Here is an 18,082-nt window from a genome sequence, read left to right on the forward strand (position 1 = left end):
TTTGCAATATGATTGATTCTGCCTCTTTTATCTATTTCAAAGGTAGTTTATTGTTTATAGCCTCCATTTGGAGCATCACCATAGAAATTCATATCATTTTGTTGTCCTGCAAGTGTCGTGTCGGGCATCCCATCTCAGACAATCATCATAAATTTGTGGGCGTAATGCGTTACGGGTAATGGCCCTCTTGGTCTGCACATAATTCCGTGGGTGGGTTGGCGTGGTGCACAATCGATGTAAGTAAAATGTCATGCGTGTTACATCACTTCTCGGGATTGGATGTCGCAAATAGTCTCTCCATGAACACATCGTGTTACGTAAATCCCCCAACTGCGTCGTTGTGTCACCTTGAGGCATTCGCATAAAGCCACGATAACGTGGGACACGCCGGTGAATCTCCATAGTGTGAGAATGCGGGGCGAGTCAGATGTATTGAGTTGCCTTCCACATTGTGATTATGATTGCTGAGTGTGATGGATCGCATATATTTTGTTAGGCATGCATCCCATATAGAACACTGCACATATCGATGCCCTTGTATATGTGGAGTATGAGGTGTATCGATGCCCCTTTCATCCTTATGATTCATGTTAACTGCATTGTAAATTGTAAAGGAGTGACCATTACTATGAGTAGGGCATTGACCCTCTCCAACCGTATAGATGATGCAGGTGACGTACAGATTGAAGACCTAGAGGACCATCTCCCTATGGAAGATTATGCTGAAAGAATAAGAAGATAGTTTTATGATTTAATTTTATACTTCCACTGCGAACTCGATAAATGTAATAAGTTCCCATTGAGAGGGCATTTGATTATTTACTGAATTCTTTTACTCTGATGAAATAATCAATACAGTCGATTTTATTCTCGTGAATGTTACCTTCATGAATGCACTTGAATGTGATCTAAATGAAAAAAATAAAATAAAAAATGAGGTGCGATTTTTAAAGCATCTAATTTATACATTATTAACAACTGGTTTTCTTGAGCATGAGTATAAACTCTGGCCGTGAAAATTCGGGATGTTACACTATTGAACTGACAATGGGAGAATATATGATTTTTTTTTTAAAGGTAGTTTTCAAGTTGGCTATGTTGGGTTTGATGAATTTTCTCTCTGGAGTTCAAATTTTGACTTTTCATTTTTCGTACTCCTTCAAACTGGCCATCTTGTCTCATCTCAGGAACTCAGCGGCTACCACGCCTTGTGGGTCTTTCTAAGGCCCTGGAAATGATCTTGGTATGCTTTCATGATTATAGCATATACTCAAATATTTTCATATTTTCTTAGATTGATTCACCTTTTTTAATGAAAATAAGTCATAAATTTATCACATAAGCCCTCCTCTGTACAGATGTCAAAGCGAATAAAAGGAAAGGAAGCTCATGCCTTAGGTCTTGTGGATGACATAGCTTCACCAAATGAATTAGTAATGACGGCTCGTCGCTGGGCTTTGGATATTCTTGAGCGTAGAAGACCATGGGTTTTAAGTCTTTACAGAAATGACAAGTTAGAGCCTATTGGGGAGGCTAGGGAAATCCTCAAGTTTGCAAGGGCCCAGGTCCAAAAACAATCTCCCAATCTTCACCACCCATTGGTTTGCATTGACATCATTGAAGAGGGTATTGTTTCAGGCCCCCGTGCTGGACTTTGGAAGGCATGTATAGCTTCAGCTCTCTCTTCCAAGCTACATCTTACAGCTAACGTTAATTTGCGGGCTTGGTATAATTTGTCTGGCTTGGCAGGAGGTGGTGGAATTTCCAAAAATTGTTGCCTCTGATACATGCAAGAGCTTGCTCAACATCTTCTTTGCACAACGTGCAACCTCAAAGGTTTGAATGAATTTGTAGTAGATATTTGTCTGCATGTGAGTATCTGCATGCATGTGTGCTTGTCACGTGCTTGTGAATGCATGCTCATATGCATATACGTCTGGAAAGAAAATAAAGCCATCTTAATTTGATGAAATCTCATCATCTTATTGTTGTCGTCGTCATCCGTATGAATGTTTTTTTTTTCCCTCTTTGGTAAGTGAACATATTTGGTATGTGCACTGTTAATGGGCACTGTACTTGTTTCAGAAACTTTTGTATTACAGGTAATGTAGGAATGTAGGAAAGCAACCTCTTCAAGGTATATCATGTTTTAGACCTCATCGTTTTTTGTTTTTTTTTCCTTGGATGCTGAATTTCCTTGAAATCATACTGCGTGTTAAAATATTGTTGATTTTCTAAAAAAAGGGATCGATGGATACAATTCAGCAACATTTTTGGAAAGAATAACAGCAGGAGAGAGCTCAACCAGCTTAAATTTATACCATTTGTGAGATTTGTGTTATTCTCATGAAATAATTAGCAACCCCGAGCAATGTCACCTAAAAGGGGAAAATCTCCCGCATTTTACGTTCCAAAACGAGTGCCAGATTATGGGTCATTTTCTATCTAGATCACTATTTTTAGCGACCCAAATTAGTGCTTGTTAAGCTTGCTAGTGATTAAGTTAGTGCAAATTTATATTTACATAGTAGAGATTTATTCCTTTATTTATTTAGTTATAATATAACACTAACCATATGGGGTCTATAACAATAAATTTCATCATTTCATAAACAAATTGCAATATGAGTTCGTATATAAAACTATGTTGCATACACTGTATTGGAGTGATGCAGATGATCCTACCCATAGCATACCATGTATTGGAGGAAGTAGCATGTTGCATACCCATTCCCATACCACATACTAAAGCGACACATGATCTAGGTAACATTTACACCGAGCTTTGCCATTGTATTATTGATGAAACCAACGACTCTGTTGCCACCGTAGAGATAAATATCCTTCTGCATTGGTCTGAAAAAGAAAATTTCTTGCATGACTACACATTTCTAAAACGCACTTTCATCAGTCTTAATTTTGCAGGGTTATTTATTTATTTATTTATTTATGTCCTCATTTGAATATTGTGGTCCTCTGTGTGTGTACGTGCGTGTGTAAACACATGCTAACAGAAATACACATCTATTTATTCGCCTCTGTATTCATCAGTTTTTTGTTTCATCCTGTGTTACCTACAACAGGTTCCAGGGATCACTGACCTGGGTTTGTTGCCACGGAAAATAAATAAAATTGCCATTCTGGGTGGAGGATTGATGGGTTCTGGAATAGCAACCGCATTGATACTAAGCAACTATCCTGTGATCCTCAAAGAAGTAAATGAGAAGTTCCTAGAGGCCGGAATTGGTAGAATCAAAGGTGAGCATTGCATTACTGTTGCATTACGGTCATTTCATATGCATCCACATATTTGCAAGCCCTTGGAACCTAGATTATTTTTGGAAGCCACTATGTACACCATCCCCAATTGATAGATGCACCTTTTCTTTCTACTTTCAGTAATACATAGTACAACTTTGTACGATTGTATTTCCAAAAAAATAGAAATTAAAAAGGTGCATTTATCTGCCAGGGTGGGTACTGTAGATACCAATTCCTTTTTTTACTGCTGAAATTTGTATGCATGCAATGCTTACCTCTTTTGCAGCCAATTTGCAAAGTCGAGTCAAGAAAGGGAAATTGACTCAAGAGAAGTTTGAGAGAACTCTCTCTCTTCTCAAGGGTGCTCTTGACTATGAAAGCTTTAGAGATGTGGACATGGTCATCGAGGTTGATGCAAATAATGCTTCTATGTAGTTTTCTTACTTGTCCGAATTTTATTTATTGATCTTGGTTGTGTGGTGTGTTTGGGTACTCATTCTTGAAACAGGCTGTTATTGAAAACGTCTCTCTGAAGCAACAAATATTTGCAGATCTTGAAAAGTGTTGCCCTCCACATTGCATACTTGCTAGTAATACTTCTACAATTGACTTGAATTTAGTTGGTAAAAGGACAAAGTCTCATGATCGAATTGTTGGGGCACATTTCTTTAGGTACATATGATTCTAAGAGTTTACTGTGAATATGATCCAGACCATTTATTCAGCAGGTCCAACCATGAATTGGTCATAGACCCAAATTCAAAATGATTGGATGATCCTAACCTCTTGATTGCTGGCATTCGAATGGACAGTAAAGACAACTTGGTTATATATCACGTGAAATGAGGAAAAGTTCATTGATTGGAGGGTTAGGGTCATCCATACAAAGCAAATTTGGGTTTGTGGAGGAGCAATGGTGAGGCACACAGGACGGTTGGTTTGGATCATCTTACATGCGGTGTTCTTTGTTCCCTTCAATTTTGATCCAACTGATGTTTCCCTCTGTTTCAGTCCTGCTCATGTTATGCCACTCTTGGAAATAGTTCGTACAGAAAAGACATCTCCTCAAGTGATCGTTGACTTGCTAGATGTTGGGAAAAAGATCCATAAAACAGCTGTCGTGGTCAGAAATTGCACGGGTTTCGCTGTCAGTCGGATGTTTTTTCCTTGCTCACAATCAGCATTCTTATTGGTTTATCATGGTTTAGATGTCTATCAAATTGATCGTGCAGTTACCAAATTTGGAATGCCAATGGGCCCATTCAGGTATTTAGAAATCAAATCTTCAATTCAATGATCTAAAAATCATCCCTCTGCAATATCTAGAATATGATGCCTGGTCAGTAAGTCTATGGGGTTAGAATGTTTCCATACCATTCTTGGAAAATTCCATGGAGGAAAAAAAAATGAAAAGAAGAAGAAAAAGAAGAAGATGAATGCTTCCTAAGGAATATTTGTCTAAAGAGAAGTGTTTTTAGGATGGAGCAACACTTGGCAAAAATGTAACATGCTTAAGACTGTTCATCTGGTGGGCCACCATTTGGATGACCTGTAGTCTACTAATTATAGTTGTTGGACTACCCCGACGATCCAGTTGTGAGTTTGTGGATCACTGCTTATCCTTTGGAGCCAACAGTCCTTTTTCAGGCAACTGTTTGGATGGCTACCTTATTCCAATCACCTAGCTGTTTTAGATGTGCCCCATCCATACGGTAGCTCATGAAATCAATGGTCCTGCTCCCTATAAACACATACCATTTAAACAACAGTGATGTTTTAGAATGAACTTCTTAGATCCATGAAGTGCCCATTTCACAAGTAGCCATTCCTCTGCATTGATGAACTATGATCTTCCCTGCATTTGTGCAGAAGGGTCGATCTGGTTGGTTTTGGGGTAGCAATAGCAACCGCTATACAGTTCATTGAGAATTTTCCTGAAAGATGTTACAAATCGGTGCTAATTCCAATAATGTTTGAGGATAAGAGGGCAGGTAAGGGCAAATATGCCATTGCACATATTTAAAACTAGCAATTACTGTAACCCTTTCTTCTATTACAGTCATGTTGTCACTGTCTGTCATCTCCTCTAGACCCATTAAAGTTCTTATTGTTAAATAGTTACCCATTTCTGTGGCACTTTTCTCAGGTGAAGCTACTCGCAAAGGTTTCTATGTATATGATGATAAACGCAAGTCTAGTCCAGACCCTGAAGTAAAAAAATACATTGAGAAGTCAAGGAGCATTGTTGGTATTACTGTTGATCCCAAGGTCTCACCTCTCTCTCTCTCTCTCATCATCATTACCATCGTCGTCGTCATCATTACCATCATCGTCATTGTTACAGACCATAACTCATCCCATTACTATGTGTTTAGCTCTCTTTACCTAGCCTATTTTACATAAGTTTAGTTGTAGGACATGTTGGGTATTTTTACTTTTGTTAGTAATGGCATTATTGTAGAGTTACTTCAAATAAAACGAGTGAGGGATGTCTAGATACGCACCCCCCCCCCCCCAACCACACACACACACACACTCTCTCTCTCTCTCTCTCTCTCTCTCAAATGTATAGTGATGCAGGACATGAAAATTAAATATGATATGCAAGATTTCAGGCTTTGGATTATACTAATTTAGAAACAATCACATAAAAATTTCACATCCCATATAAAGTCAAGCATTCAACAAGGGAAATTTACGAGGGTCCAAGCCTACACATGTTAGGGCTAGATCAATTAAAAATTATAGACCAAACAATGCTCAAAGGAGAGTAAATTCATTCACACATGCAAATGATTATTTCCCCAATCCAAGGGATTCACATGTTTCAATTCGGGAAACCTAGGGTGGCAAAAGTGGAATGGAACATGGGATTTAGGATTATCTAGGGTTAGGGAAATAAGGTGAGAGATGAGTGAAATAGAAGAGAGAGACAAACTCGAGATGTTCCATACGTGTGGACAACGGCTGGGTCCAGACGCACATGCATGAGATCCTGCAAGCACGTGTGTGGGGCTCACGAACCTAAAAAAGGCAAGCTTGAGTCTGGTCGGCTAGGGGTGGGCCACACACACCAAATTTTAGGCTGATCCAACGTCCAGTCTGTGCACGGTGCTCTGCCAAAGTTTCAGCCCTCCTACAGGGCCTGATTCTGCAAATCTGCTGTAGAGGAAGGATTAGCTGAAAAAATGGATGGATTTGGAGATGGGATGGCTGTGGGCGAAGATGAATATTGAGGGTAGGAGATGGGGACGATTTAGGATGGGTGTGGCTTCGCACCACGGTAGTTAGCCCTTCGAAGAAGGGAGGGTTTCGTACTCAATTAGATTTTCACAACTCAGAGAATTAGAGAAGCAGGAAAACGCAGAATTTTATTCATAATCTTCAATGAGAAAAAACCTGCAAGGGGTTGCCTATTTATAAGAAAACCTTATACCCCAAAAGTCGTGCCATGTGCGCACACTATTACTTAGAGACGAAGTAACAAAAATAACAACTAATCAAAGCAATCTAAATTGTTCATGATGTTCCTAATAACGATAATAAGCAAAACTCAAAGTCCTAAATCATTTAGGGTAGTGGGTCACGATCATGAGATCCAATGGTGGGATTCACATGATGATCAGGTCCACTCCAAGGAACCATAGCACTAACCCTCTAACTAGGAGGCCCTCCATGGATGTCGTCATCGATCCAGATTGATGGTGGGGCCCTACTCCTTGCGTACATGCATAGGGGGGCATGCGTGTGCGCGAGATGTTCCCATCAACTCTCCCCGACTGCGAAGATTTTGCCACTGGCGAAACAAAATTCCTGAATTGCTCCAAGATGTCAGGATCAACTCGTTGAAGCTCCTCCTCAGTGAGTCATATACTATCTGAAGCTGGGTTTGACTTCCACTTAACCAGGTACTTTTGAAACCCGCCGTCCGACGTTGATACTATCTGATGGTCCAAAATATCCTCTATCTTCTCTCTGGGTGTGGGAAGGGTAGATATGAGAGGTAGAGGCTGGGAAGAAGGGTTGGGAAGAGGCCATGGATCAAGGAAAATGTCTGGAGCATCAGGATGGTTAGGTGAAAAGGCCAGACAATGTATCAGAGGTCCCCTGAAATGCAACTAGATCCTCCACATTGAATGTGAAACTAATTCCCATGGAAGGTGGAAGATCTGCCACATATGCATTGAGACCGTTTTGTTTTATAATTTTGAATGGTCCAGCATTATGCGCGTGTAATTTACGAACGACTCCCTGAAGGTACCGACCGCTCTGGCCTGATATGGACCATCACAGTCCCCTACATTGAATTCCTTGAAACGTATATGTTGGTCTTTAGAAAGTTTGTAATGTTCATTACTAGTAGTGATCTTTCGCCTGATTTCTTAATGCAATGCGCAAAGGACTCTGCAGACTCTGATGGCCTATGGGACAGTGACATAGGGACGAGATCAATAGGCTTCCTAGGTTTATAACCAGTAACAACTTCAAAAGGACTTAAACCTGTGGATCTATTGACAGAACTATTAAATGCAAACTCGGCTATAGGTAGTGTGTTGTCCCACGTCATGGTGTGCTCCCCCACTAAACATCTGAGCAAACTCCTAAGGCTCCTATTGACCACCTCAGTCTGACCATCGGTCTGAGGGTAGTAGGCAGAAGAAAATTGGAGCCTAATATTCATCATGTGCCATGGTGTCTTCCAAAAATAACTCATGAATCGCACGTCACGGTCAGACACTATGGTTTTTGGTAACCCATGAAGTTGGACGACCTCACTAAAGAACATCTTGACAACATGAGATGTGTCGGAGGTCTTAGAACAAGGAATGAAGTAGGCCATTTTAGAAAAACGGTCCAGGACAACAAATATGAAATCGTGTTTCTGAATAGTCTTGGGGAGCCCAAGCACGAAGTCCATAATGATGTCCTGCCAAGGGATGAATGGAACTGGCAAAGGTGTGTATAGTCCCGTATTTTGCTTTTTTTGTTTTGTCAGTTGACAAGTACGACATTGCCCTATAATTTCAGCCATTTCTCGTTTGAGGCTTGGCCAATAAAACCTATCATCCACTAGGGCAATGGTCTTGTCTCGACCAAAATGACCCGTGACCCCTCCTGAATGCAACTCCCAGACAAGAAAATCGCGGAGGGAGGTGCGCGGTATGCATAAGCGATCACCCCTAAACAAATACTCCCAGACAAGAAAATCGCGAAGGCCTCTTGATATGAAAACAAGACAAATTCATTGGGGGGCTGATCTATACAAATCTCTCATCCCACCATATGGTGGGTTGCATACTCGTGTTTCATGAAGGTGTGTGATGCCTTCTTTCACCTAAATCCATTGTGATAGATAAAAGTAAGGTATCGTATGCACGTAGCCAGATTTATGGTCAGATTTGAAGAAGTTTCATATGCGTTTGATCGTGGGTATGACAATTGTTGAAGAGGCAATGTGCATGTCAAGGTTTTGAGGGAGGCAAGCAATGGTGTCGAACCATTGTGTTTGTTGGTTGGTGTACATTGGATTCTAATATACTTGTTGTGTAAGTTCAAATAAAATATGCTTCTCTTAGTATTTATTTCATTCCCCTAAACTTATGGATACAAAGAATGAAACCAAGTCAAGTATTTTATCTCCATCTGAGTCGATGAACTTCCAGATTACATCAACCAAACTCAGTGGATCAAATTACCTTCAATTGGCTACATCAATGGAGGTATTTCTCACAGGGAAAAGAAAGCTGAAATATTTGACTTCCCCAAATATGTAGATTGGGTAGCTGAGGCTGCACAAATTAGAGCTCTACTTTGAAATAGTATGAAGCCACAGATCAGTGCAAATGTTATCTTTTTCAAAACTGCGAAGGAAGTATGGGAAAATCCGAGAGAAATGTATTCGGGTGAAAAGAACTTAACACGAATCTATGAGTTGTTTCAAAACATAGTTGCCCTATTCAGCCTTGAGAGGCATGTGAGAAGAATTAAATGTATACCAGCCCTTGACCACTGATTGTAATACTATGAGATGACAGTGAGGAATTTCGCGTTGCTAATTCCTCTCTGGACTTCATCCCGAGTTTGAGCCTGTCCGTGCTTAGATTTGTGAAAGTAGAGAGATCCCCTCTATTACTGAGACATTTGCTTGTGTTCAGCTAGCAATTAGTGTACAGAGTTTGTCTCCTTCATATGTTCAGTCCTTGTTTCTATGTCTGGCACAGTGTTGTCAAAATCCTATGATTTATGATTTGAGTCGAATCTTAAGAAAAACAATTTGAATACCACCTTTGAATCCCTTTCATATGAATCCCACGATTTTATGATTTGAATCCTATGATTTACGATTTAAATCCCAATTTATGATTCAAATTGTACTTGTTTTCTTTTATTTTAAGATTCATTCGACTTTCATTTTATGTTTTTAAATTGGTAGGGGCTTTAAGAATCATTTAGAAAAGAAAACTTTCAAAAAAAAAAAAAAAAAGAGTCGTTTAAAAAAGGTCAATTATTTTACTTTGTTCTTTATAAGAGATTAAATTATATATATTCTCTTCGATGTTAAATATTAGGGCTTTTTTTTTCTTACTTCTTAACTGGTTGAAGCACCAAATTGATGTATGAGTTATCTAGAATGTTTTTATGGATGGTTACGATCATGTTGACTTATGTATTGTGCATGATAGATAGAATCCAAATATTTTTTTTCATTGGTCTATGGAATCAAATGCTGCTTTTCGAATGCGATTCTACATTCAAGAAAGGTAACAAGAACATAAATTATTAAAGATCCTTGTATGTTTTTTAAGGAAAAATTCTTGAAAGACAACCAAAAAGGAAAGATAAGAATCATTTAACTTTTAAGTAATACCATGTCATGATAGCATTAAAGTTTTTTACTTTTCTAATTTATTATATTTTTCATATTTTCAAGAAAATCATTAAAAAAATCTTATGATTTGTGATTCGATACTATTCAACCGCCATTACGATATGTGATACGATAACAATTTTGACAACATTGGTCCGGCAGAGGCGATGGGGGAAGTCGAGGTCGTTGATGCAGTGGTTCAAATGCTAATTTGTACCAACATGTGCACTGGATCCCATCAAAACCTTGCAGTTGCTTTTGGTTGGGTGAGACTACTCATGGGGAAGTCCTGTTGTCGCACCCCTTTCTGTGTTCTGATACAAGGCTATGATGATGATGATGATGATGATTTAAAATATTATTCAAATACGTAGTCATTTTCTTTGAGTCTAAACAGCCATGCTGTATATCAAGTTGAGTCAGCTGCTTGGGTTTTTAAACCATGGAATAAAAGGAAACTGCAATTTCTTTGGGAGTCGATCTTAGTACTCTCTAGGCTTACAACTCAATGGTTTACTACTGTGTGAAGTGGGTTGATCAAAGTTACCTCTTTTAACTTGGCTGTATAGTGTATATGATTTTTGTGCATTGCTGCAATAGTTTTCTTCTTCTATCTTTTTGAAAACCGGGAGGAGCTGAAAGCTTTTATGTATTTGAGACAACCCAAAGGGGTTGAATATATAGAGATTACAGTAATCTATACAAGGAAAATAATAAAATCAGAATCCTCTACATATGGAAACGAACCATACAAGGTATACTAGCTATATAAGGTATGTGAGCCTGTCTAACATCCCCCCTCAAACTAATGCGAGTCATTGACAAGTAATAGTTTGCCAACTAGAAATGAGTGACGTGCAGAAGTGAGGGACTTGATGAAAATGTCTGCAATCTGATCATGGGATGCAAAATGTGGAAGAAAAAGAGCCCAAACTGAAATTTATCGTGGATAAAGTGACAATCAATTTCAATATGCTTCGTCTGTTCATGAAAACCGGTTAGAGGCAATCTGAATAGCACTTAGATTATCGACATGGAGTGGAGTAGCTTTCTGTAAAGGAATGCCCAAGTCGGAAAGAAGTCCACGTAATCAGACAAGCTCATTACATGCAGCGGACATCGCCCGATACTCGGCTTCTGTGCTCGATTTGGAAACAGTGGCCTGCTTCTTACACTTCCAAGAGATGAGAGAAGTGTCAGGAAAAACACAGTAGCCAATGGTAGATCTTTGTGTAAGAGTGCAACTGGCCCAATCAGCATCTGAATAAGCACGAAGGTCCAGAGTTGCCGTGGAGGAGAAGAACAGTGCTCGATTTAGAGTTCCACGTAGGTACTGTAGGATGCGCAACACTGCAGTCATATGAAGAGTTCGAGGAGCAGAAACAAACTGACTAACGACTTGAACAGTGTAGGCAATATCAGGGCGAGTCATAGTTAAGTAAACCAGACTCCCAACCAAATGGCGGTATAAGTCGGGCTGTGCAAGGAGATCACCATCGTCACGGCCATATTGAACGTTAAGTTCTAAGGGAGTCTGAACTATCTTCTGATTCGTCAATGATGCCAAGGCGAGAAGATCCTTGTTATATTTACACTGGCTGACCAAGATCCCACATTTAGAACGTGAAATTTCAAGCCCAAAAAAGTATGTGAGATGGCCGAGGTCTTTCATCTTGAAGGATGATTGCAGAACTTCCTTTAAAGCCGAGATGCCAGTAGCATCGCTACCAGTCAGAAGTAGGTCATCAACATAGACGAGAACAATGACAATTTCGCGAGCAGTGGTGCGCAAAAATAAAGATGGGTCACGACTACTTTGAGTAAAGCCAGCACCTGCGTTGGAACTATGCCCGAGGTGCCTATTTGAGGCCATACAAGGCTTTCTTTAGGCGACATACTTTATTTTCAGGGATTAAAGAGCCAGGAGCAGGTTTCAAATATACGGTTTCTTGGAGGTCTCCATGAAGAAAAACATTTTTCATATCCATCTGAGCAAGTGGCCAAGAGCGAACGGAAGATATTGTCAGAAGAGTACGGATAGTTTTCATCTTGGCCAGGGGAGCGAATGTCTCATCATAATCAATTTTGTATTCCTATTTGTATCCCTGAGCGACAAGTCGAGCCTTATATCGATCCAATGATCTATCAGACTTGAGCTTGACAGAATAAATCCATTTGCTACTAATTAGCTGTTGGTCAGCGGGCCGAGTGACAATGTCCCACGTATGATTTTCATCTAATGCCGCAAGTTCTTCTGTCATAGCATTCTTCCAACAATCATGAGTGGCTGTCTGAGAGTATGAAGTAGGAATAGAAATAGTATCTAGAGTAGCAGTCATGGCAGACAGAGCATATCAAGCGATCAGGCGCTCGATGTATACGATCGGAACGACGTATCGAGGTAGGTTCAGGATCTGCAATAGGTACAGTAGGTTCGGGTTGAGTAATAGGTGGTGGAGCTGTGTGTGGTCGACGTGAGTAAACCTGCAATGGACGAGAGAGAGTACTCGAGGCAAAACGAATATCAGGAAAGGTGGTTAGACCAGGAGAATTTGAGGTGTGCGGAGGACGAAGAGATGAATGAAAGGCAATATGTTCAAGAAAAACAACATGTCGTGAAACCCGAACACGACGAGAAACCGGATCATAATATCGAAAACCCTTCTGAGTTTCTCCAAATCCCAAGTACATACATTTGATTAATTTTGAAGATAGTTTGTTACGCTCACGTGAAGCCAAGTGAATATAACAGACACAACCAAAAACACGAAATGTGGAATATGCAGGAGGTAAGTCATTGAGAACAAATTATGGAGATTTACTGTTCAGAATGTTGGTTGACATCCGGTTAATCAAGTAGACTGAATGTAACATTGCTTCCGCCAAGAAAGAACGAGGAACACTCGTAGCTGTCTTCCAGGTTTTGGCAGTTTCAACAATATGACGATTTTTGCGTTCAGTCACCCCGTTCTGTTGTGGAGTATCAGAATAGGTGGTCTGATGAATAATCCCATGATCCTGAAGAAATGTACGAAAATCTGTTGAGAGATATTCCCCCCGAGTCAGAGTGGAGAGTTTGAACTGGAACCCGAAATTGAGTCTCCACCATAGAGTGAAATATCTTGAATTTTTCAAAAACCTGTGATTTGGAGTGCAAAAAGTAAATCTAGGTGTAACGTGTGAAATCATCAATAAATATAACATAGTATCGTAACCCAGAGAGAGACATAATTGGTGAAGGACCCCAGACATCTGTATGGACTAGTTCAAACATAGAAGATGATTTTGTAGTACTTAGAGGAAAAAGAATACACTTACTTTTTCAAAGACAACAAGATGAACAAGAATAATCCAAATCTTTTTTTATTAAGAGAAACGTTCCCTAACATGCCAGAAGAAAATAACTGAATTAACCAATCGGAATGTGGATGACTTAAGTGAAAGTGCCACAGTTTCCACAATTTATTTGCCGAACAAATATCTGATGAAGATGGAGAAAAGAAACAATGAGCTGGAGTGACAGATGGATCAAAGTCCAGCATGTTCAAAAGACCATGCCGCCTATCCATCCCAAGTACCTTCTCCGTTGTCAAATTCTGCACAAAACAATAGTTGGGAAGAAATATGACTAAGCAGTTATTAGATGTGAGTTGACCAACGGAAATTAAATTGGAGGAGAGGTTAGGGACATGAAACACATCACGAAGGGTGAACTGTCGATGAGCAGAAGGGGAGAAAGTCAATGATCCAACGGACTGAATAGGTAGTCTAGTGCCATCCACAGTAGAAATAGACTGATTTTCGGTGTAGGGACGAATGTCACGAAGATGGGATACATCACCAGTTATATGATTGGAAGCACCCGAATCGAAGAAACATGTAGAAGATGGGGATATACCTGACATACCGGCCGCAGAAAGGGCCTGAATGATTTGTTGGAGCATTGTAGGAGTCAAAGGTGATGAATGACCTTCAACAGAAACAGTAGATGCAGAATACTAACAGACAGTGCAGAAGAAATAGTGGCAGCAGTAGCAGAAAGAACACGACCACAGCCAAAACCATGACCACCACGTCCACGGCCGAAAGAAGATGCATAGGCACATGTTTGGCAGTCCTGAATTCCATGACCAGTCCGTCGACAATAAGCGCATCATTCTTTGCATTAAGCAACAACATGACCCACCTTGTTGCAGCTGTGACAAGTCAAAGGAGTGGAATCACGTGTTGGTGTAGTGGTGGATACAACAAACACCATATCAGAGGATCCCGGAGTTGAGGAAGGAAGAGAGAACTTTCAGTCGTTGTTCCACAACCAATAAATCATTAATAACCGAATTCAATGAGGGAGTAGGGCTACGGTTCCAGAGAGTAGCCCGATAATGCTCAAATTCCGGACGCAGCTTCATAAGAAATTGTCGAACTTGCGCACTCTCGCGCATAGTTTAAAATATCTTAAAGTCATGAGGAAATGTTGGATCCATCATAGCCATCTCTGTCCAAATTGTGACAATTTTGGAGTAAAATGATTGAATACTGTCGTCACCATGAGTAAGGTTAACAAGATCCTGTTCCAAGCAGTATAACCGGGCTGCATTACTCTGTTGATAAATTGTCTGGAGATGCTCTTACATTGCCTTAGCAGTGCGATGAGGTGTGAGGCCAACAACAATGGACCGATCGACCGGATCGAGAATCCAGGTAATAATTCGTCCATTGTTCATTTCCCAATCAGCTAATTAGTCGACATCTGTGGAAGTGGGGATAGTAACAAATCCATCAATTAGTCCCCACAAACCACGACCCTTGAGGAAGTTCTGAAAATGGATGGCCCATAGACGATAGTTGGTACCATCAAAACTACAACGCGGGGCCTCTGTACGTGATGAGTCCTTGTCCGTTAATCTGAAGGAATGTAAAGCACGTAAATAGTTGCAGCAGAAGAAGGTTTTAGATGTACCGTATAACAGGAGATACCCAAGGGTTTGTAGTTTCTGGATCTGGCGAAATAACAACAACAACAGGAGCTCTGGATCTGGAAAATCTAGATCTGGAGCAACAGGGGTGCTGGATCTGGAACAGAACGGAGAGCAGAGGGATCTGGAAAATCTAGATCTGGAGCAAGAGGGGCGCTGGATCTGGAACAGAGCGGAGAGCAGAGGGATCTAGAAAATACAGATCTGGAGCAACAGGGGCGCTAGATCTGGATCTGGAAGACGCAGGAGCGCTGGATGTGCAAGAGGGGTGGTCAGACGAGCAGGGGCGACGCTGTAGGGTGGTTGGAAGATGCTGTAGGGTGGCCGGATGATGTAGGGGTGGTCGGACGAGCAGGGATGGTCAGATCTGACAGGTGGTGCCGGTTTTTAAATCAGTGAAGCTCTGATACCATGAAAACCGGGAGGAGCTGAAAGCTTTTGTATATTTGAGACAACCCAAAGGGGTTGAATATATAGAGATTATAGTCATCTATACGAGGAAAATAATAAAATCAGAATCCTCTACTTATGGAAACGAACTATATAAGGTATACTAACTATACAAGGTATGTGAGCCTGTCTAACACTTTTATCAGCAGATGAATAGTCTTTGAGCTGTTTTGGATATTCAAAATCTTTCACCTTCAATGTTTAGTGTAAAATGATGAAATGCTCAAATGTTATATCCATGTCAAGAAAAACTCATGGGTTTTCTCATCCAAGATTTGTTACTTGTTGATCAACTAAGTTACAAAATCCTATGGGTTTATTTTGCTTACATGGGCTTGAATGCAGCTGATGAAGTCATCAGATGAAGATATAGTGGAGATGATCTTCTTCCCGGTCGTTAATGAGGCCTGCCGTATCCTTGCTGAGGGAATTGCTGCCAAGTCATCGGATCTCGACATTGCTTCTGTCATGGGCATGGGATTCCCTCCATACAGGTCTGTAATTTTCCTTCCAAGAAAATACTATTCTCCACTGTTTGGATTTGTGGAAAGCATGGGCAAATAAACAATGTTTCTTGGAAAATCTTATTTGCAGGAAAGTGGGGTCAAAAAATCATTGATTCCCTGTTTGTTTTTCAGTAATGTTCCTAGAAGATGGGGTCTGTTTTCAAATATGCTGTTTGGGAAACTGTTCCTAGTAGTTATTGGCATGTGCCACATTGGCAAATGTGGCATGTTGGCACACTGGCGTTGAAATTGAACGGTGGCACATGTGGCACAAGTGGGGTGCAGGTGAAGATGGATGGTGGCACATGTGCACGTCAGCAAAAATGAATTGTAGCACATGCATGTACCACAATGGCACATGGGGCACTTGAAGCTATACTATAGCACATGTGGCATATTGGCACATGTGAAAGGAGTATTTGAAGATGGACATTGGCACGTGCTGCATGTGTGTGCAAGCCAAGATGAACGGTGGCACAAGTGGTTTTAAACTGTGAGAAACCCATTTTTCTTTTGTTTGAAAATGCCTTTCAGTCTGGCACTTTTGTGTTCAGGGGAGGGGTTATGTTTTGGGCTGATTCCTATGGATCCAAGTACATCTGTTCGAGGCTCGATGCATGGACAAAGACATATGGTGATTTCTTTAAGCCATGTGCCTACTTGGCTGAAAGAGCTGCCCAAGGCACTTCTCTGGTGAGAAAAAAAAAACATTTTTCTTTCTTCTTCTTCTTTTTTTTTTTCACTGGGTTTTCACTTATATAATGTGAGAAATGCTAATATGGCATGCATAACACAGATGTGACATGATTGGATTTAAAATCCTGACCACCTGTTTGTAGATGGGCCACAGTCCAAAATCACATTTGTCTGATGATGCCAATCACCTAAATGGAGGACTATCTTCCATTGAGCCATTGGTGCACTCATTCTAGTGGCCCATTTTCAAATTGCTAGGATCTTCTAACCTGTGTGCTTTTGTGTTATGGCCCATACTTGATTGGGCTGCTGGATGAACAATTTATATGCCATACATATATTCCAGTAACCCGTGGAGCGTGTGGGATTTGTCCATGATAATAGCATAACAGATGCTAAGGCTATTTGCAGAAGGAGAACTTGAAGAGGCGATTCACAATACATGAGCCAACATGGCACAAGTCTGCAATATCTAGGCCATTCATCACATGGGGGCCAACAGTAGGGGAAAAAAACAAAAGAAGATGATCAGCAGTTGATATTCAATATCCATTTGTGGCCCACATGATGAGTCAGAGAATGTCCATGTTGACCCTACTGATGAGCAGCCTGGATCTGGCACATGCCACTTTGGCATGTCTGCCTTGAGTCACCTCTTCAATCTCTCCATGCGCTAACATATTACAACTGCGTGCATTCCTCTATAACAGTGTATTCAACTTGCTTTCTGATTCTAATTTACTGATGCAGTGTGGCCCGGTGGAGCAGACGAAGTCTCGACTATAAAAACGATCCACTTCCATCCCCCAGGAAGTGTCCCTCTTAACATCCATGCAAGCCAATCTACAGGTGGGCCATTAAGAAGGTAACCATTTAAATGAGATGGGTCGCATGTATCGCGAATGAAGGTGGTGCTAGTTTTTATAGAGGCTGCTAAGAGGCCATTGATATCATGATAGAAATCCTCTATGGACTTGTGTTGTTGTAAACATGTAGCTGATTTAGTGATAAATCTTGTGGAATTATAGTATACATGGCACCCTTTCTTTGCAAAATATAAGTGGGTTTTCTATCCTAACCAGTGGGCCCATCGTTTGTTTTGTAGACCATTGGTCTGTCACTTTCCACTGTGGATGGACTGTGCCCCAAAATACATCCATCCCAGATTGGAAAATCCTCTATGGAAAATCCAAATCCTAGATGGAAGATAGAAAATACACCATCTTTTTGCCTCATGAAGTCAATCCAAGCAAATATGGAGGGCTCAAACAATCTCAGCTGATTATGGGACTGGGTCTTGGTTTCAGTTGGACAGTTGGTATGTC

The 18,082-nt window shown here is 40.6% G+C and overlaps 1 protein-coding gene across 1 annotated transcript in view; it reads left to right on the forward strand.

Annotated features, from left to right (window-relative positions):
- The window catches only part of LOC131225563 (peroxisomal fatty acid beta-oxidation multifunctional protein MFP2-like), a 44,636-nt gene extending 26,849 nt beyond the window's left edge, over positions 1-17,787 (forward strand). Inside the window, exons 7-18 of the mRNA XM_058221113.1 lie at positions 1,188-1,243; positions 1,359-1,661; positions 1,750-1,836; positions 3,084-3,258; positions 3,548-3,669; positions 3,770-3,933; positions 4,273-4,527; positions 5,131-5,252; positions 5,408-5,529; positions 15,901-16,049; positions 16,616-16,754; positions 17,508-17,787. Of these exons, the coding sequence (XP_058077096.1) occupies positions 1,188-1,243; positions 1,359-1,661; positions 1,750-1,836; positions 3,084-3,258; positions 3,548-3,669; positions 3,770-3,933; positions 4,273-4,527; positions 5,131-5,252; positions 5,408-5,529; positions 15,901-16,049; positions 16,616-16,754; positions 17,508-17,543 (1,730 nt within the window). The 3' untranslated portion in view covers positions 17,544-17,787. The remainder of the gene's footprint in view (positions 1-1,187; positions 1,244-1,358; positions 1,662-1,749; positions 1,837-3,083; positions 3,259-3,547; positions 3,670-3,769; positions 3,934-4,272; positions 4,528-5,130; positions 5,253-5,407; positions 5,530-15,900; positions 16,050-16,615; positions 16,755-17,507) is intronic.
- The last annotated feature ends 295 nt before the right edge of the window (positions 17,788-18,082 follow it).

The sequence above is a fragment of the Magnolia sinica genome, chromosome 14 (assembly GCF_029962835.1).
Source record: "Magnolia sinica isolate HGM2019 chromosome 14, MsV1, whole genome shotgun sequence".
NCBI lineage: Eukaryota > Viridiplantae > Streptophyta > Magnoliopsida > Magnoliales > Magnoliaceae > Magnolia > Magnolia sinica.